Here is a 20572-nt window from a genome sequence, read left to right on the forward strand (position 1 = left end):
TGGGGTCATTGCGGCATCATTTCCCCCCCTTCTCCTTCAGAAACATTCAAAGGCCACAGCCGGCGACCACACGTGGACACTTTAAGCGGAGCATTTCGTAGCTTGAGGGACGGACTGGCGGCAACAAAGGCAAGTGAGACACAGGAGAAGCAGTCGCTTGACGAGCAGCGTGACAGAAGCTCCCTGAAGAGGGTGAAGACAAATACTGGCAGCGCTCACAGCGTGAGGGATGGGTCCCTCCGCGCCGTGACGGACAGGAGGTGTGACACCTGCCTGCTTTCCAGACGAGAGCAGCACGGAGGCTGTGACGCTCCAACACTGGCAGCACTGTTGTGCTGTACCTGTTTTTTGAATAATGTGACATCCCCTTCAGCCTACACCTGCGGCACTTACCAGAAGGTCTAATTTTACCAAGTATGGATGCAAACGAATTAGGCAACTACACAGAGATCCTGGGTTTCCGTAAGCTTTGGAAAAGATCTTCAAAGCAACGTAGAAAGCCATGTCAAAAAAATCCAAGTGTCACCCCTTCTAGGATTTCTCTGCTAAGCTCTCAAATCCCCCAAATTTGAATCCAGCTCCTGTAAGATAACAAGGGGTGGTTTCATTCATTCCCTTTGCTACAACAGGACACCGCTGAGAAGGAAGTCCAGTGACAGTATTGCAAAGCGTCAGGCACGTAGGGAGAAGATAGACATGTTTAAGTATACCGTGCTGGACACGGGCTATGAGCAAGCTATGGGCTGAAAAGTCCTGTCACAAATGACTGAAGCCATACAATGAGGCTTGAAAACGCGTGCTAGGCTGTCTAATCCTCATTGATAAGTGTTGCCGCCCTACAAACCAGGCTTCGAGGAGCTGATGCTCAACAGAAAGTGTAAGACTCGGGTATAACCAGACAGTCCTGGCTGCCATAGCTGAGCAGCTGACCCGCTGGAAATGGGAAAGGGGTGACACACACAGACAACAGGGACATCGTCAGCCCTGCTCATCGGGGGGACGTGAACTGGTGGGACTGGCATTTGCTCAGAAAGGACAATGTCCCTTCGAAGCTAACAAGGGTGCAAAATGCTGAGCAAAAGCTTGCTGAGCATTTGCAGCCTGGGTCTGGCCACCGCCGCGAAGTGGACAGAATCAGAGACACCGAAATAGGTGCTAATCCCGTCCCTCAGCTTCCTCACACCAAAATAAAGAGCAACCACGCATGGAGGGGAGGGATTAAAAGAAGAGAAAGAAAAAATAGAGAGAAGGCGGGGAGGGAGGATGGTGCCCGTAAAGGATGGTTTGCTTTGTCCTGCAGAAACAGCAGCCGGAGCAGGAAAAAGAAGGAATGTGCATGTGTGCGCGCACCATGTGGGACAAAGGCAGCGAGCGTATTTCTCTTCAGCCAAGAGCACTGCTGTCATCTGTCAGCGTTGTACGCCTGTGTACAAGCAACACCAAACACCGTCCGCCTTCCAGTGCCTTCGACAATAGGTTTTTCGTGTTGACTTCCTCATCTGAATTTTCCTTTTGGCTCCCCTGCTCGAAGCGTATACATCTAGTTTTGATGACACTCAAAACAGCTGGCCGCAGACAAGTCACAGGCTCGCACGTCTGGTGGAGTCTAACACACGCACACACATGCACGCACACCCCCCCAACACACCCCTCGTCCTGACCTCTCTCGCCTTCTCCTCTGCAATCTGCTGCATTTGAAATGTTTTTCTTTTGCAACTCCCTTCCCCAGGCTCGCCTCCCCGGCCCCCGGGGGCTGCTCCCCAGACCTGCCCTCGGTGCCGGTGAACGAAAAGGGGGGGGCGAGGGGTGCGCTCAGCCTTGGCCGCCGCGGTTTCACACCCACACCCACACGCCCACGCCCCCCGCGGGCTCGCCGGGTCGCTGCTCCGGTGGACCGAGAGCTCGGGGCTGCGGGGAGCGGCGGCTGGGGCGGGGGGGGGCGGTGCAGGGCTGCGGTTACAGCGGTGGGAGCAGGAGACAGGAAGAGTTTCTGAGTGGTTAAAAAAGTTCAGATAAGCAAACTCTGTTGCTGTCAAAGATTCCCCCCCCCCCCTTTTTTTTTTTTTTCCCTCCCCCCCCCCCTCCTTTTTTTATTTTTAAGGCAGTTGATGTGGTAATTAAGAATTTGGTGAGAGCCCGGTCAGGTCACCTCGTTTCTCAGATCAGAGCCCCATCAGAAATTCTTTCAAGTGTCCTTCTGCGTCGCCAAAGATGACAACAGCAAATCAATAAGTGCTTGAAATGAAAGGGGTTGCTGGCTAGCCCCCGAGGCTACAGATTTTCGCACCGCCGGTCTTTTTTTTTTTTTTTTTTTTTTTTTTTTCCTTTTTTTTTTTTTCCCCCTCAACTTCTCGCATTCTTTTGCACTGCCTCTCCTAGGAAGAACTACCTTTTTATCCCTAGTCTCATGACGAAGGTAAGTGCCCTGTGAGCATCTCTATCGCAGGACGAGCCCCGCCGGCTCTGGCTGCGCTTCCCCGCTCCCCGCAGCCGGTGGCGGCCGGGGAGGTGCGAGCCGAGAGCAGCCCCGGCCGAGGGCATCCCGCCCGCCCGGGGAGCGGCGACCGCCGGCTCGGAGCAACCCGGGAGATATTTGCGCTTCCTCTTCTTTTTCCTTTCTTCCTTTCTTCCTTCCTTCAAAAAAAAAAAAAAAAAAAAAAAAAAAAGGAAAAATTGATAGAAGAGGGGTAAGGGATGAAAGCAAAGGAAAATAACTACGGGAATCACTGCGTGAAGCTTAGATTACTCTGTGTTAACAGAGGTTGCTCCGCTCCGGCTCGCACCGTCATCCTTACCCCTAATGTGCCCCGATTTAACAATCTTCCTAACGACCGACGTCCTCGGGACGTTTTAATTAGGTAATTCATTAGCGAGTCAATACAGACATTTATATATTCTTTTAGATCAAGTGGTTAAGCGTTAATTTCGAAATGATTATAAAACACTGGAATACGCGAGGCACAGTAATTTTAATTTATATGCAAATCAACGGGTCCATTTGAAATGCTTAATTTTTTAACAATTATTGTATTGTAGCATCGGGACGAACCGCCTGAATGAGCAATTTTGAAACCAGATCTGGACAGGAAGAAAATATTCGGGCAGCCCAACAAATCAATAATGTTTGAGTGTGTTAAACATAGCCAGCTATAGGTATTTACATACTCGTTTGCTGTCAGCTAAGGAGCTCAGAGAGGTGGGAGGAGAGGCTGGGGGGGGGGAGAGACGGGAGGGACTGCTTGCGAGGGCTGAGATCATAATCCGGGAATGAAGAAAGTAAATGGCCGTGAATCGCCCCATCGCACACTTTGGAGGAGAACTCCCTTTGCCGCCGGTCCCCCAGCGCTGGCGGCCGGTGCCAGACGCTGAGGGGTGCCTGAAACACGGCTCTACATTTAGTCACCGCTACATACGCTTTGCCTTTTTGTTGCCGTTGTTGGCTATTTATATATTTTTTTTTTTTTTTTTTTTTGCCTTCCCCCGTCCCTGGCCAAAAGCCTCCCCGGCCGGCAGCGGGGAGCCAGCCGGGGTCCTCCTTCGGCTCGCCCACGCTGAGGGCCGCGATCACCCGTGGAGAAGCCCCGCGGCTCCCGCCGCCGTCGGGGGCACCGCCGGCCGCGCCAGGTGCCTGCAAACGGATAGTCGCGATAGGCGTTTATGAAAACAGCTTTTCCGCCTGTCGGGCCGAGGAATAACCCCGGCCTTCTTTCCGAGCCGTTCGGCAAGCCGGCGTGCCCGCCGGGGGGGCCGGCAGGGAGGGCTGCCCGCCCGGCTATTCACGTCCCAGCCGGGCCGCGGGTGCCGGGCGCCGGCCGGAGCCCGTCGCCGCCGCTCCCCGCTTCAGCCGGCCGAGGAAAGGCTCCTTAGGCTCGTCGGGGGTTTTAAAGCTGTTGTCACGGCGCTGGCGGGAGGGGGGAGCCAGACTATAAATACAGCCGCCGCGGCCTTTGCTCGCCCTGAAATCTATTATTACATTTATTGCTTTGACAGAAGGGGGGGGGGGGTGAAAAAAATTTGAAATCCGCCTATTAAGTCGGCTCCGTAGTTTCCAGACACCCTGGAACCCCTCTTCCACGGCAGCATGTCTAATGTATTCCCTGGCGATTCTGGGCATTAATTAGTTGTTTAATAGGAGTATGACTAAAAATGTAAAAGAAGGATTAGGAGCGTGAAACGTATGTCCAGCTCCTTCCACACACTCGAGGAGGGAATGAAAATCACCCTGGATCTTATGCTTCTCCAGGAGCCATTTGCATTTCCCACCAGCTGCTCACTTCAGCCGCTCCGGCTCCGGGGCGGGCGGTCGGAGCCCGCTACCGCCCGGCGCGACCCCGCTCCGCGGCCGCGCTGCCAACGCTGGGGCGCCGCAGGCTGCCCTGCCTCGTCTTCCCTGCGGGGCTGCGGGGCGTGGGGAAGGTGCGCACCGGCGCAAGCAGTTCGCCTTTCCCGAGGACACGCGAGTGCGAGGTGGCTCCCCGCTCCTCCTTCGGATGCGCGGGGAAACGGGATTTCCACCTGGCAGAGCGCTCCCAAGGCCAGAAACGCAGGTAGCCAAAGGACACGCTTAATTCCTTTATTTCTCCCGAGAAAAAAAAAACTCCCACACGATTTCTCTCCTTGCGAGGGGAAGCAGCCCGCCCCGCTTGGCGTGGCGACCGCTGCCGCGCCGCACTCGAAGGGGTTTTTCTGTGCGCGCCGGGACGCGGCGGAGCTGCCGAACGCGGCTGGGCTTCCCCGGCAGCCGCCGGCAAAACGACCCGCTGCAAACTTGGCCGCTTCCGAGGGTTCGCTTTCCGCCTCCGGCAACAATTGCCTAGCCCCCTGCCCACGCCTCTAAATAACTAAAATTCACTCCAGGCTGAAATCATTTAAAAATAGCCACAAATAGATCAGGTGCAGCCCCCGCGTTAAGAAAGCGCCTATTTTATTTTCGCCTCGTCCCTCTATAAACAACGCCGCGGAAATGTTGCGAGAAAAAGCCATCGCTTTACTTTGGTCTCAGTAGAGATGTCCGACTTCGTTATTTTCTTAAACGAGGAAAAACATCGCTAAATCGAAAATAAATTCCCCCCTGGCGCCAGCTCGGTGTCGTTTGGCGAAAAGGGGGAGAGAGTCTGCCCGTAGTGTTTTCTCGCCGTCGCCCGTAAGCGAGGCAAGGGCGAGGAACAGAGCCGAGCGGCAGGATTTCGGCTACCCCGGCCCTGCCCTAGCGCTACGGGCACGAACAAGAAGCCCCGGGATTAAAAAAAAAAAAAATAGAAAAAGTGAGAGAAAAAAAAAAAAAAATTACAAAAAGGTGGGTTAAAAAGGGGAACCGAGACCTCTCACACCGGGTGGGCCGTCCCTCTTCACACCTGGTAGCAAGGACAAGCCGCCCGGCCCGGCCAAACTTTGGCCACGGTTCCTTGTGCCCCCCCCCCCCCCCCTCCCCAACCGGGCGGAGCGGGGCGCGCCCTGCGCGGGCGCGGAGGGGCCGCGGCCCCCCTCGCTCACCTCGGTTCTCCTCCGGCTACCTAGCCCGCCGCCGCCTCCGCCGCCTTTTCTCCTTCCTCCTGCCCCCTGCCCCCTCCGCGGCCGGGGGCTGCCGCCGCCGCCGCCGCCGCCGCCTGCGCCCGTGCCCGCGGAGCGCCGCGCAGCCCCGCGGAGCCGCCCGCCCCGGCCCGGCGGCGGCGGCGGCGGCGGGGCGCGTTCGGCGGAGCCTGCGTGACGTCAGGGCCCGGGGAGGCGGGCGGGGCGGGGCGGGGGCGCGGGAGGGCCGGGGAAGGAGGGAGCCAGCGGCGGCGGCGGCGGCGGCGGCTCCGCGGCCCCGCAGCCAGCGCAGGAGCCCGGCGCGGCCCCGCCGCCCCCGGCAGCACCGGCACCAGCAGCGCCAGCAGCGGGGGCGGACAGCGCAGCCGGCCCCGGTGAGTGGGGGAGTCTCGGGTTGGGGGGGCGTCGGCGGGGCGGGAGGACCCGGTTCTTTACACCCCCGGGACGGGCGGCGGGGCCGCGGGCTGAAGTTGCCGCCGTCCTCCCGGGCGGCAGCGGCCCGTCCCGCGGGGCTGGCGGAGAAGGGAGCGACCGCTGCCCCCGGCGCCGTTTCTCCGCCGTGCCGGCCCCGGGGTTCCCGCGGCGGGGCGGCCGCCGGGGAACCGACCCCACGGAGCGGCCGCGCAGGCAGCGCCTTCCCGCAAGCCGGAGCCCCGCAGCCCGGCGGGGAACGGCGGCGGCCCCGGACCGGGCTCGGGGCGCCGGCAAATGGTGCGGGCGGATCCGCCGCCGGCTGCGGGCTCCGCGGGTGGGACCCCCCCCGGCACCACCCGCGGGGGGGGGGGAGCGGCGGGACCCGCACCGCGGCGGGGTAGGCCCCGCACGGAGCGCCCCTTTCGTTGGAGAGCCACCGGCAGCGGCCGCGGGCCTCTTGACAAAAAGCCTCCCAACCGAAATCACGGACCTCTCGGTGTTTCGGGCGTTGCTGAGGTATCTGCCAGGGGACTCTGTTCTGGGGGGGCGTTGTGTGTGTTTGGGATTTTTTGGGGGTTGGTTGGTTTTGGGTGGTTTTTTTTCTCCCCGAAAGAACAGCGATAGATACCAATAAGAAAAAAAAAAAAAAAGAAAAAAAAAATATCCCGAGTGACAGCGCTTTTTTGCCCGAGCCCTGCAGTCGCTGGAGCCGCCGTGCTCCCAGCAGGTTGCTGCGGAGCGGGCCCGGCCGGGAGCGGAGAAAAGGCAAAGCTCTCCCCGCTGGTGCGTTTGCTGGGGCCGTGGGCGCACGGAGGGGCCGAGATATTTAATTGCGAGCGAAGGAGTGCTGGGAAAAAAGGAAATGGAAAAGCAAGTGGAGTTGCTTTCGTTTGAGTCGCCGGGCCGGAGACAATAGGAAAACGCTTCTCGCTCCCCTTGGCCCCCACGCTGCGATGTAGTTTGCAAGAAAAATTAGAAGAGGGTACGGAGAGCGGAAAGGGAAGGAGCAGTCCGGGCAGCTGAGAGCGAGGAAGGAGGAATAATCTGTCCGGGAAAGGCAGTTTACTCCGAGGAGACCGGCGGTTCAGGGGAGAGGAAAAACTTCCCCTCCGTGGCGGCGGGGTGCGTGGGGGGAGCCGTGCGTCTCCACGCGTGAGATAAATCAGCCCCCGAGGCAGGCGGCGGGGGAGGGCAGCTGGGGTTGTCGTGCGGGACTAACCTTGACGGAGACCTATCCCGATTTAAGGACCATCGGCGAAGAACTGAGGTTCTCTTAATCGCCTTCCCGATTAATTTAGGCGCAGCTCGCCTGCTAGGCCCGGCTGCCGGAGGGAGCGGAGTTTCGCCCTGGCGTCCTTGGGTTTTGAATAGAAACCGCCGTGTCACAACGACACCCGGAGAGGAGTCCCGATAACCGCACCTTCCCCTTTCCCCCCTTCTTTTCCTTCCTTTTTTTTTTTTTTTAAAAAAAAAAAAAAAAATATCCCCTTTTCCCCCTTGGTCCCACCCTGCCCGCACGGCGGGCGCCGCGGCTGGCGCTGCTCATCCCAAACGTGCCTCGGCTCCAGGCTGCCGCATTTCTAAGCAGCAGCTAATAAAGAGCCCGGTTCAGACATTAAAAAAGAGGCGAAGAAGAAGAAGAAAGATTACTGAAATGATGGTGACATGCAAATTTCCCCCCGAAATTATCATAAGTAAACATTTGAAGCCTGGGCTAATAAAATCCCATCTGTGTTACTTCATATCGAGTTAGTAGAGAGCTGTGATAATGAATTTTGTAATATCTCACGAACAGACATCTCAATCAGGCACTAATCCTGTGATTTTACCGCCCGACCTCTCAGACCGGGGGAGGCGCCGGCGGCGGCCGGGGAGCGGGGCCTCGGCGGCCGCTCCTCGCCCGCCGCGCAGGGGGCCCGGCTACCGGTACCCGCTGCCCCACGGCACCCCCTGGCACCGGGGTCGGGCTGGCCCGGGGCAGAGCACGGCCGCGAGGTTCGGGGACCCTCCTCCACGCCCCCAGAGAACGAGGGGTGGAGGGAGGCCGCGGGGTCCCACGGGCTGGGAAGGGGAAGCCGCCACGGGGGGTTGCGCCTAAGCCGTGGAGAGGCTCGGGCGGGACCCGAGGTTGAGGCGGGGAGAGGGGGACATGGCTGGGGAAATGCGGGGGTGCCGCCAGCACCGCCGCGACGTGGCTGCCGGGGTTGGGGTTGGGGTGGTTTGGTTTTTTTTTTTTTTTTGCGTTTATTGTTCGCTCCCCAAAGAATTGATTTAAAACTCCGACGCCTTCATCTTTTGCAGATAACGGGTAATGGAGTCCAACTGCCGCAAACTTGTCTCCGCCTGTGTTCAGCTAGGTAAGAGCAACCGATCTCCCCGCCGGGGCCGGAGCCTCGGCGGCCCCGCTGCCGGGCGGGCCGGGGCGGTGCGCGGGTGCGGAGCCAGGCGGAGCGGCCCGCGGGAAGCGGCGGCGGCGGCGCCGCCTCCGCGGAGGGTTGCGCAGCTGCGGGCGCTGACCACCTCTCCCCCGTGTCGTGTCCGTCCCGTGTCCCCCCCCCCCCCAACCCCGTGTCCCCGTCCCCAGGGGTGCAGCCCGCCGCCGTCGAGTGTCTTTTCTCCAAGGAGGCGGACGTCAAAAAGGGGGAGCTCGGCGAGGCGCCGGAGGGCCGCAAGGAGCCCGCCGGCAGCAAACTCTTCGGGCGGCCGCCCCCCAGCGCCGTTAACGGTAAGCGGCGGCCCCTCCGCGCCCCTCCGCGGGCCGCGCTGCCGGGGCGGCGGGGCGGGAGCTCCGCGCCGGGCCCGCCTGGGCGGCGCCAGGGCGCCCTCTGCCGGCGGCGCGGCGCGGCGCGGCGTTGCGCCCGGGCGCCGCTTGCGCGGCTCTGAAGATGCGCGGCCGCGGAGAGAGGGGCAGCGGGGTGCGCGGGCACCCCCGCGGCTGCAGGCGCGCACCATCGCCCGCCGCCAGCGCGAGTCCCGCCCCCCCCCCCGGCCCCCCAAAAAGCATCGCCCTCAGCGCGCCTTTCAGCTACCCGCAGCGTCGCCCTGGTGTTTATTTTTATTTTCTGGGGTTTGACCCATCCCCCCGGCCGTAAAGGAGCTGCCGGCCCTCTCCTGCCCCCAGAGGCGGGCACCCCCGCGGCGTTACCCCGTCTGCAGGCAGGGCGAGCTCCTGCCTGCTCTTCCCCTGCCCGTTTCTGGGGGTCTGGTAGGTGAGCGCGGGGGGCGGTAAAGAAAAACAGCAATGCAAACACATTACAAAGAAGAAAACAAGCGCTCTGTATTTCGAGAGACTGTTTAATCCAAGATAAACGTAATTTTGTTTAAATAAAAGATATTAACCTGAATTAATAATACAGGAAACTAGAGTGAATTAATAATGCACGTATTCCCGGTCTCGTGGTTAAACACTTCCTTGTAAGAATACGGTATTAACCCTGTTTGGCCAAACAGCTCGCTGTTTCTCGAATAACATCCAGGGATTTCAGGAGGAGCCACGGCCCCTTCCCGAGTCCACCCTCCCCCGGAGACTTTAAGCGGGATTTGCTAGCTGGACATCAAAACCCCTAGAAGAAGAACCGCTTAGGCTAAAGGAAGGTTAGCGAGCGAAAGCCGGGGTAATTCCAAACGCCAAGGTATTACGAGCCGATAATTTTTAATCCCGGAAACATACATGATATTAAATTGGGCACAAATAGGCTTTACTAGGGTCTGGCACTTTTTCCCTCGGCCGGTAATAAGTGTTAAATAATGTGGAAAGGAAGGGTGACATTGCTTTATATATGGTTTGCAAATAAGAAAGGCCCTTTTACCCTCCCCTGCCTTTTCCTCCCGACGAACAGGTGGTCTTAATCAAAGCCCTTAGCGCGATCTAATGGGAAAGTGGGGACCTTTCTGATATAATAAATTTATGAGCCCTTCCAAGTCAGCTTTATTCGACTAAGTATTTATAAAAGTAATATCCACATATGCTCCCTGACACGGTAACTTTTACTTCCTCTGCCGAGAAACAAATGGTTATTTTCTTAACCATCAATTATGAACCCGGATTATTGTAGTACACGCAAAATTTCCTGCCTCGTTACCGTATCAGCCGGTCTGTTTTTCGCTCCTCGGGCTGCGGGGGAAATTGCTATCTAAACACCTTTAATGCCATTAATTAAAATAGAAGTCTGAGCCTAAGAAGCAGCGCGGGGTTGCCCGGCCATTAAAACCTTGCCCGTTAGGGGGAAGGGGAGCGCGGAACGACCGCGGATGCGGGATATCCCTGCAGATGTGCGGGTGTACCCCTGCAGACGTGCGGGTGTACCCCTGCAGATGTGCGGGTATGTCCCTGCAGATGTGCGGGTGTACCCCTGCAGATGTGCGGGTGTATCCCTGCAGATGTGCGGGTATATGCCTGCAGATGTGCGGGTGTACCCCTGCAGATGTGCGGGTATATGCCTGCAGATGTGCGGGTGTACCCCTGCAGATGTGCGGGTATATGCCTGCAGATGTGCGGGTATGTCCCTGCAGATGTGCGGGTGTACCCCTGCAGATGTGCGGGTATATGCCTGCAGATGTGCGGGTGTACCCCTGCAGATGTGCGGGTATGTCCCTGCAGATGTGCGGGTGTACCCCTGCAGATGTGCGGGTATTTATATCCCTGTGTGCGGCCCCAGCCCGTGTCTCTGGCCGACGGATGATGGCAAGTCCTGAGACGCCCCGAGCTGCTCGGGCGACTCGCTGCAAATCGTAGAAATCACGGGTGGTTTCTCGTGTTTCGGGCGGGTTTTGTTGGCTCTTGGCTTCGATTTGCTTTTAATCGCGCGGTGCTCGTTGATTTGTGTCTTGCCTGATCGTCAGGACTTCATGCTTTATGGGATTTACCTCGCCAAAAGTCTGGTCCTTGGGGCGGGCTGGGTGGGAGGCGGGGAAGTGGAGCCGGGGTTATTTGGGACACCCCCCGTGTCCCCCCCCCCGTCCCCGTCAGAGTTCGGTTTCGGAAATTACGAGGGCGGTCGGGCAGGTAATTTCGCGAGTTAGGCACCATCGGTGGGCGCAAGGAGGATAATCGCTCACTAGCAGCAGTGGTATAATAATGGTAAAAAAAAAATGCAAACGGTTGGTCAAATCGATGCTCCTGTGAAAGGAGGAAACGAAATTCAGTAGGAGACCCTCCAAAACGACACGGGTGTGCTGGATTCCCGCGGGGAAGGGGGCACGGGGAGGGAGGGCTGTTCCAGAAGAAACGGGTCCGTGACCACGCCGGGGAAAGGCTAACTGGGAAAATATGAAAATATTGTTGCAGCCCAGAGTGTCAAAGGCAGCCCGGCGGGTCTCGTGTTTGCCCAGAGAGATGGGAAAATCGCTGCTGGGGGACCAGTCCCCCAAAATCAGGAAAACTTCAGCACAGGCTTCGACAGCCCCACAGCACGTGTAAATGGTTGCTGGTGGGTTTCTTCGAATAATTTTTATGCAGGGCGGGAGGATGCTTAAACTATTCGTGTGTGTATATATACGTGATCTATACAATTTGTTAGCTCTGTGAATTCTACTGAAGGAATCCTTTCCTGTAATCGATAATCTGGGTATTGCTGAAACAGCAGCCTCCAACTTAAGACATTGAAACTACGTTCCGCCTTATATCATCATTCAGCATCACAAATTGATTGTTTCAACTCTTAAAAAAAAATTATTCTTTGGTCCAAATATTCCGTAACTTAGCATCTCTTTTTCAAAAACAAACCCCCAAAAAAAAACCCCCAACGCTGATTCAGCTTTCCGTCCGGATTAGCTGAAGACAGGGCAGCGTGCAAAGCAAAGGGCCCCGGTGCCTTTTTTGAGCCCCGGGACGAGGTGGGCGCGCAGCCTCCGCCCCCGCGGGAGGGCTGGACGGGGGGGGGGGGGGCCGAGGCGGAGCCGGAGCGGCACCCTCCCCGCCACATAACGTGGCCAAATTTGTCCCCGGCGTTGTGACCCGAGCGGTGGAGCCGGGTGTCCCCTGGCCGGGGCGCAGGCACTCCCGGAGCTCCGCCGCTGCGCTGCCCCTGCGCGGCGCCGGGGAAACTGCGCGCCCCTTCCCGCAGCCCCCGCCGAGCGCAAATTAAAAGTTATTTCTTGAGCTTCGGATATATAATTTCCCCCTCCCTTCGTCGTCGCCTGAGAATAATATATGCAGCGGTTGTTAGCCTCACTCCAGGGAAAACGAAATGTATAACGAAAGCTTATTCGTGAGGAGGAATATACTAACGGAACAATCTGATGTCTTCTTAATCCTATGTAAAAAGCTCTGTAGTCTTCCTAATATTGACTGAACGGGTAATTAATGGCTCTTCATCGAGGAGAATACCCGGTAATCCGAGATAGGCGAAAGACAACAAGCCAAAGGTAAAAGACAACAGGACTGCCTGGAGACTCTACATGAGACCCAATTTATCCATTTAGGAGAGTATTACGCCTAGGAACAACGATCCCGTTAGGAGATAAAGGAAAAGTGGGAAAATAAATACCCTCGGTAGGTCTGGCCAACCCCCCTCCGCACCCCCCAGCCGAGGCGCTCAGCTCCCGGCCCCGCTCCCGGCCCGCCCGGCTCCCGCACCGGGGCTGGCACCGGAGATCCCGGGCCACCAGCACGGCCGGCGGGAGCGGGAGGTCGAAAAACACTCTCGGGGAGGGGAAAAAAAAAAAAAATAAATACAAAATTGGAAAAGAAATGAGAAGGTGGAGCGGGGTGGGGAGCAGCCCCAATTCCCCGGTTTTCGCGGCCGGCGGATGCCCTCCAGCCCCCCCGGAGCGCATCCCTGGCAAACCCTGGAGCGCCGGGCGAAAGGGGAAGGGAGGAATTTCCCCAAATAGGGGGGTTTTGGTGGGGAGGGGAGACAGCCCCGCGTAGCAGGCGCGGACGGTCGGTAGGCGGGTGAGGCGGTCGGGGCGGCTTCGCGGCAAGGACCCGAACCCGAAAGGCGATGGGAGTTTCCAGCAGAGAAAAAAAAAAAAAAAAAAGGGGAAAAAAAATTAAAAACACTTTTGACATTTTAATTGAAACCTTTACCGCTAATATATTACTTGGGCGACTACAATTAGGTTGTTTTTCGGTTGGCTGACAGCTTTTAAAATATTATTTCACTCGGGAAATAAAAGCTTCATCTCAGATTATAGGTGGGTATTTTTGGATTTACGTGATTTATGGTCACCATGACAACTAATGCTGCGTGGTAGCTCCCCTCCTGCCCGGGGTGGGGGGAGTTTTCATCAAAGGAAATGCCGGCACCTTCTCTTTTTGGGCTGCCGGGGCCCGGGCCGGTGCTGTGCCCCGCTTTTGGGGACGCGGGGACGGCCGGAGGCTCTGTCCCGGCTGGGGCTGGGGGACGCGGGGCTGGCCCCGGGGAAGGTGTGGGAGGGCGGCGCGGTGGCCGGCCCCTGCCCCTCGTCTCCCCCTTCCCTGGGGGGAGCGGGCCGGGCCCCGCCTGCCCCCGCCGAGTGTCCCTGGCCAGAGAGGTCCCTCTCGCTGCGGGGCGGGCACCGGCGCTGCGCCCTGCAAAGCGCGTAAAAAGCGCGTAAAAAGCGCGTAAAAAGCGCTCTGCGCCGCGCAGCCGGGAGGGACTTTTCGTTTCGAGTCGCGGCAGAAGAAGCCAGCATTTCCCCAAATTAACTAAAGATATATGAATGCAAAAAAAAAAAAAAAAAAAAAAAAAGAAAAGCAAGTGAAGGGAGGGGGAAAGGGCTCATCTGCGAGAGGGTTCCATTGCTCCCTTCAAAAAAAAAAAAAAAAAAGGGGGGGGGTACCACCGTATCCCCTCTCCCTCCGGCTCCCCCCCCCCAGCCCAGGGCTTTGCAGGCTGGTTACAACCCCGACGGGGGGGGCTGGAGAAGGGCAGCGCTCCCTCCCAGTGCCCCTTGGCAGCGAGGCCGGGGCAGCTCCGCGCCCGTGGTCTTGGCGTGGTCCCGTCGTGGGGAAAGGCTGGGGGGGGGGGGGGGGAGGTGGATTTCTGGGTGCAGGACCACGGAGGTAGCGAGAGGTTAAGAAGAAAGGGGGATATGATTGGTAAACAAATTGTGCAGAATGGAGCTGGATTCATATTGACTTAGTTATAGGTCATCTGCTGCCGGTGCAAAGGGAGGAAATATTTACTTTACACATATACTTTATGATCTTGGGGGAATTAGAGGAAATTCAATAAGAAAACGGCTAGAATCATTTTAAACCCCCTATTTAAAAGACTTAAGCAAATTAGAGTCTTATCAGATTAAAATCCACTACAAATGTAAGAGCATTGTCTCCGTCGAAACGCTGTGGGGTCTGAGGAAAGAGATTCTTTGCCAAATCTCAGGGATAAAAACACGTCATTTAAACACCAGATAATGAGCAGAATGTAAATTAATTTAACCTTCTTTACTAACAGGCTGCGAAAGTAATATGTATAATTTAGCGATAAGTAAGATTGCGGGGGGACGATACGTACCTCGAACGAGCATCGCCACTGACAAGGACCCTTGCGGGGGGGGGGGGGGGGCGAAGCGACGGGATACAGAAAAGTTCGGGCGCTGGGATGTGGGTGTGGAGGGTCACACCAAGGGGAAGCTTTCGGGAACTTTTCGATGCCCGTACCCGTGCGGAGGAACGGACGGCGGAGCCGCGACCTGCATTTTCCGCTCCTGGGCTCCCCGGAGGGCCGCAGCTCCCCGGGGTCAGGGCTCGGGGACGGGCTTTTCTGCCCCGGGAGGTCCTGGCCAACACGGGAGGGCAACTTGCCCCCACGTCAGGCTCAAAGACCCCCGCTCCTCCTTCCTCCTGCGAGACCGGAGTCCACAGCAGCCTCGCCCCCCCCCCCCCCCCCCCCTCCTCCCCGCGCTATAAGCGGGGACCGGGGGACAGCGCAGCCCGTCCCTCCACCGCCGCTGCCCGGGGGCGAGGGGTCAAATCCTGCCTCATCTTCCCCTAAAAAACCTCGGAGGAGTGGGGGGGGGGGGTGTTAGTGGGAAGGCCGCGCGGGAGAGGTTTGCGTGCCGGTGGGTGCGGGTCCGGAGGCTGCGGGTCCCCGTCCAGAGGAGGGACGAGGGATCCCGGCGGGTAAGGGTGCGAGGAAGGTGTAAAACCGGGGGGGGGGGGGTAAAAGCCGCCGTGGGGGCTCGCTCTTGGGAAACCGGCTGCGAGCGTGCGGTGAAGCTTTCCGTCGAGGGGAGGCGATTGCTGCCGTTCGCCCTTAGCTGTCCGTGGCCGTCACCCCTCCAAGATCCGCCGTCTAACCGGCCGCGACCCCCGCCCGTTTGTTTTCCGCCCCCCCTCCACGACGAGGGGGGTCGGCGCCGGGGTTTCCTCGCTTTCTCCATCCCCCCGTAGCTGCCGCACCTCCCTCAGTGCCGACCCTCCCTCCCCGCGGGTCCGCCAGCGCGGAGGGACGCGGAGCCGAGCGGGCGTGCCCGGAGCGGTCCCGACGGGGCCGGCCGGCGGAGGCCGGGCTCTCCGGGCGCGGGTACCACCCGCGGGGAGAACCGGGCGGAAAACGGGAGTTTTTTTGGGGGATGGGGATGGGGGGGGGGGATGCGCCCGCCGCTGGCAGAGCGCGGCCGGGGACGCGCAGGGCTGCGGGGGGCGGGGCGCGGGGCGGGGCGCGTCCGGGGGCGGGGCGCGGCGGGCGGGGGAAGGGGCGGGGGGGGGGCGGGGCGGGGCGGGGCGGGTGACGTGCCGGCGCGGGGAAGGCCGCCGCCGGTTTAAGATGTCAGGCCAAGAGGGAAGCGGCTGAGCTGATGCGGTGCGGGGCCGGCCGCGGCGCGGCGCGGGTCCATGCGCGGGCAGCGGAGAGGAGCGCCCCGCGGAGCGCCGCCGCGCCTCGCCGCCCCCGCCCCGCGGAGCCCCCGCGGCGGGCCGGGGGCCGCCGGCCGGGGAGCAGCCGTGTCGCCGTGACGGCTCTTGCAGGACCGGACTCGCCCGCTCGCCCGTCGCCGCCGCCGCCGCCGCCGCGCCCCCCCCGGGGCGGCGGGGGGTTCTGGGCTCGCCGTGCCGTCCGGGCGCTAGCCGAGCCGCCGCCCGCCCCGACGCGGCTCCCCGCCCAGCAGCCCTGACCCCCCCCGGAGCCGCGGGGCTGCTCCGCGCCCGCGGAGGGGCCGCCGCGCCGACCCTCCTACACGTACCGACACCTACAGACACACGCACACCTTCTCCTATCGACCCCCCAGGCGCGCACGTAGACTTTGGCGTCCTTTTGCCGATGAACTGCATGAAGGACCCGTTAAGCCTGGAGCGCCTGGGAGCCGGGAATAAGCTGTGCTCCTCCTCACCTTCCTCCTCCTCCTCTTCATCATCTTGCCACCACCACCAGCCCGCGCTGGCCATGGCGACGGCGCTGGCGCCGGGGCAGGCGCGCTCCTCCCTGGAGTCCGCCAAGCACCGGCTGGAGGTGCACACCATCTCCGACACCTCCAGCCCCGAGGCCGCAGGTAAGAGGGGGCGAGCGGCAGGGACACCCCCACCACCACCACCCCCCGCCCGCCGGGCTCCCCGCTGTCCTGGTCCGGTCCCGCGGCCCGTCCTGCGCCGCCGCCGCCGCCTCCCCTCTGCCCCGGGAGCGCCCCGCAGCCGAGCCGAGCCACGTTTCGTGGGTTTGGTGGTGGTTTTTTGTTGGTTTTTTTTTTTTTTTTTTTTTGCGTCTCGTGCGGTGTCTGTGTGCCGGCGTATAGGAAGATAATGACATGTGTAAGGATGGGTGAACAGCGTGTACACCGGTGGGCGAGTAATATGGATACAGGTGGGCGAATAATATGGATACAGGTGGGCGAATAATATGGATTACAGGTCGGCGAATAATGTCGATACGGATCGACGAGTAACGAGGGTGTAGACGGACGAGTAATCCGGGTATAGAGGGACAAATCATCCAGGTATAAAGGCAGAAATCGTACGGATAGAGATAGGCCAGTGATGTGGCTACAGATGGGCGAATAATACGCGTACAGCCAGAGGAACAGCACCATACGGGCAGGCGGATAATACGGGCACGGAGAGACAAATAAGAGGGATTACATGTATACAGGTGGGAGAAGAATCCCGATACGGATAGGCGAGAAACCTGCATACAAACAGGCGGAGAGGCGGCTCGGTCCCGCTGTCCCGGCAGCGGCCGTTCCCGCGGGAGGAGCCGCCCGTGGGTGCCCGCGGGGGCGCGGAGGGGCCGCGGCGGCGGGAGGCCGGTGCGGGTTAATCATTACACCGCCGAGCCGCCTTTCGGGGCAGGCTGCGGGCTCCGGCGGCGGCGCTGGGGACAAGCCCTTCCCCAGCCGCTGGAGAGGAGGCTGAGGAGCCCTCGTTTTTCGCCTTGTTGTTTTTTTTTTTTGTCGTGTCCCCCCCCACACCTCCTCCCTCCCCCCCCCCCCCCCCCCGCCCCTTACAGAGAAAGATAAGAGCCAACAGAGCAAGAACGAGGATGCGGGGCCCGAGGACCCCTCCAAAAAGAAGAGGCAGCGGCGGCAGCGGACTCATTTCACCAGCCAGCAGCTGCAGGAGCTGGAGGCCACTTTCCAGCGGAATCGCTACCCGGACATGTCCACCCGGGAGGAGATCGCCGTCTGGACCAACCTCACCGAGGCCAGGGTTAGGGTAAGTCCCGACAAGACACCCCGGCTCCGAGCGGCGGGGGTCGGGGGCGGTGGGAAAGGGGAGGAGGGCTGAAATGTTTGCAGCTGCTTTCGATTTCGGTTCGTATGCAAACTTCAGAGCCTTTGCACAAAAGCAGGGCAGAGCAGGACATTTCTGTCAAAGCGAGACAGATTGGGATCTCTCTCTCTCTCTCTCCGGAATATGGTTTGCTGCACGTTTCGCCCTCACCGTGCAATGCGTCCTGCTCCTTTTGATCGAAACGCTAATGAAAACATTAGCCAAGAAAGCAACTTGGAACAGGCTGCAACCTGCGCTGCCTCTAATGAGAAAAAGATGTAAAATACACAAGGGCTTTTACTTCACTCCGAGGCGCTCCCGACGTGCCCTTCCTTGCATTTTCTCTTTCTTTTGGTTTCACAATTCGACGAGCGTCTCTCTCCGCCCTTTCCCCCTCCGAGATTTATGGGACCATCACGGCGCTGCAGAGATACCGAGGCCGGATCCTGCTCGCGTGCAAACGCCGTACTTGGGGGGGGGGGGGGGGGACACAAAAAAAAAAAAAACCAAACCCACACCAAAAAAAAAGCCCCCAAACGCGCCGAACCCCCAGATTTTCGGCAATCCCACATAAATCCTCTCCCCGCCGTCGCTTGAGGAACGTGAGCCACTGAGAACGGGGGGGGCAGCAGCGAGCGGGACCGGCTCGCAGCCCCGAGCCGGCGGTGTGCGGGGCCGGGGGGGGGGGGGGGCCCGGTGCCTCGCCGGGGGACGGAGCGGTGTGGGTCGCGGCGGGGTTTTTGCGGGGAAGGGGGTGTGTGTGTTGGGGGGGGGGGGGGGTGTTTGGTTTCGGGAGGCGCGGTGCCGCCGGACGGGGCCCGTCCCCGTGGTGCCCGGGTGGCCCCTGCCCGGCTCGGCCCCGGGGAAGGGCGGGGGGGGGGGGGGGGGTCCTGCAAACACCCCGGGGCGGCTCCAATACACACGGTAAGGCTGCTGCTGGCGGCTGCCCGACGGGTCAGACACCTAGATGTGGATTGGGAAAGGGCACGTTTTTCCCATTGTCTGCGGGAAGGGTCCCTTAGATCTCATTTAGCACGTTGTTAAATGGCGATTTTAATTTTTTTTTTCATCTTTTTCTTCTTTTTTTTTTTTTTTTTTTTTTTTTTTTTTTTTCCGCCAAAGAGCAGTCGAACAAGTTTGTTTAGAAAGTGGTTTTCAGCTCTGGAAGCTTTCGCGCAGGAGGAACTTGTAGCTTTAACAAACTGAAGCAAGGATTTATTAGTTGCTGGCTTCCCCCTCCTTCCCCGTAATAGGAAACATCGCCTTAAAATTCCGCGGGTTTCCAGGCGTTTTGCCCTCGCTTTTGCACTTTTGTATTTCCCCTGGATGGCTCCAGTGAGGTATAAGCCAAGAAAGGAGAAGGGGGGAAAAGAGAGAAAGGAAGGGGGGAAAAAAAAAAAAAAAAAAAAAAAAAAAGAGAGAAGAAGGAAGCGTTGGCCTCTGGCGCGAATTAGAGCATCGCGAATGATGCCGGGGGGTGCGGGGGGGTTTGTGCGGGGAATGGCACAGCCACGGATCTGCCTTGCTAAACCCCAGCGGCCCCGGGGCCCGGGGGATGCTCGGCAGCCCCGGCAGCACGTCGCTGCCCCGGCCCAGCGCGGGGTTCCCTGGGCGAGGAGGCAAACCTGTGTATGTGTACGTACGTACACGTTTTGAACTATATATGTATGTGTGTGTGTGTGTATGTATATAGGGACAGGGTCGGCTGTTGCCCCGAGAGCTTGCGAAGGGCTGCGGCGGCGGTGGTGGTGGTTCCTGACTAACTCGCGTCTCGCCTCTCCCTCCCTCTCCCCCCGTTTCCAAGGTTTGGTTCAAGAATCGCAGAGCCAAATGGAGAAAGAGAGAAAGGAACCAGCAAGCCGAGCTTTGCAAAAACGGCTTCGGTCCCCAGTTTAACGGCCTCATGCAGCCCTACGATGACATGTACCCCGGCTACTCGTACAACAACTGGGCGGCCAAGGGCCTGACCTCCGCCTCCCTCTCCACCAAAAGCTTTCCTTTCTTCAACTCCATGAATGTCAACCCTCTGTCTTCTCAGAGCATGTTCTCCCCTCCAAACTCCATCTCCTCCATGAGTATGTCTTCAAGCATGGTACCCTCGGCAGTCACCGGGGTCCCCGGCTCCAGCCTCAACAGCCTGAATAACTTGAACAACTTGAGCAATCCCTCCCTGAATTCTGCAGTGCCGACGCCAGCCTGTCCTTATGCTCCTCCAACACCTCCGTATGTTTATAGGGACACATGTAACTCCAGCTTGGCGAGTCTGAGACTTAAAGCCAAGCAGCACTCCAGTTTTGGCTATGCCAGTGTGCAGAACCCCGCTTCCAACCTGAGCGCTTGCCAGTACGCGGTGGACAGACCCGTGTGAGACACCCAAGTAGGAAACACTGCATGGGAATCCCTCCCCATTTCCCGCAGAGACTGAGAATTACGCTAGAAAGTAATGGGCACTAGAGAGAAAGAGAAAGGAGGCAAAATCAGACAGAGACAGAGAGAGAGAGAGGAAAAGAGAGAGAGGAAAAAAAGAGGAAACCACTGAAATAAGATAGTTCCTTTGTTTTCAAAGGACCTCCTACAGATTCTGAGATCTTTCTTTCACTAAGAGTATTTCAACAGTTACAAGGACATATATATATATATATATATATGGACAAATGTTTGACTGGATATGATATGACATTTTAATGTTACTATAAGCTTGTTATTTTTTAAGTTTAGCATTGTTAACATAAAAATGACTGAAAGGATGTATATATATCGAAATGTCAAATTAATTTTATAAAAGCAGTTGTTAGTAATATCTCAACAGTGTTTTTAAAAGGTTAGGCTTTAAAATAAAGCATGTTACACAGAAGCGATTAGGATTTTTTCGCTTGCGAGCAAGGGAATGTATATACTAAATGCGACACTGTATGTTTCTAACATATAATTATTAAAAAAAAACCCCATTGTGTGAATATCAGTTTTAGAATAGTACCTCTGGTGGATGCAATGATGTTT

At 58.5% G+C, this 20572-nt stretch overlaps 1 protein-coding gene across 3 annotated transcripts; it reads left to right on the plus strand.

Annotated features, from left to right (window-relative positions):
- Nucleotides 1-2342: 2342 nt before the first annotated feature.
- Nucleotides 2343-20335, plus strand: PITX2 (paired like homeodomain 2). Of its 3 annotated transcripts, XM_049814966.1 has the most exons (6): nt 5802-5903; nt 8245-8300; nt 8528-8668; nt 16099-16359; nt 17310-17515; nt 19377-20335. In XM_049814966.1, the coding sequence occupies exons 2-6, from the start codon at nt 8255-8257 to the stop codon at nt 19938-19940; spliced, it is 1218 nt and encodes a 405-aa protein (XP_049670923.1). In that variant the 5' UTR covers nt 5802-5903; nt 8245-8254; the 3' UTR covers nt 19941-20335. The 3 variants fall into 3 exon arrangements, with proteins under 3 accessions (XP_049670921.1, XP_049670923.1, XP_049670920.1); XM_049814964.1 differs by lacking the exons at nt 5802-5903; nt 8528-8668; nt 16099-16359 and adding an exon at nt 2343-2416; XM_049814963.1 differs by lacking the exons at nt 8528-8668; nt 16099-16359.
- The last annotated feature ends 237 nt before the right edge of the window (nt 20336-20572 follow it).

This window comes from Accipiter gentilis, chromosome 12, assembly GCF_929443795.1.
Source record: "Accipiter gentilis chromosome 12, bAccGen1.1, whole genome shotgun sequence".
Classification (NCBI taxonomy): domain Eukaryota; kingdom Metazoa; phylum Chordata; class Aves; order Accipitriformes; family Accipitridae; genus Astur; species Astur gentilis.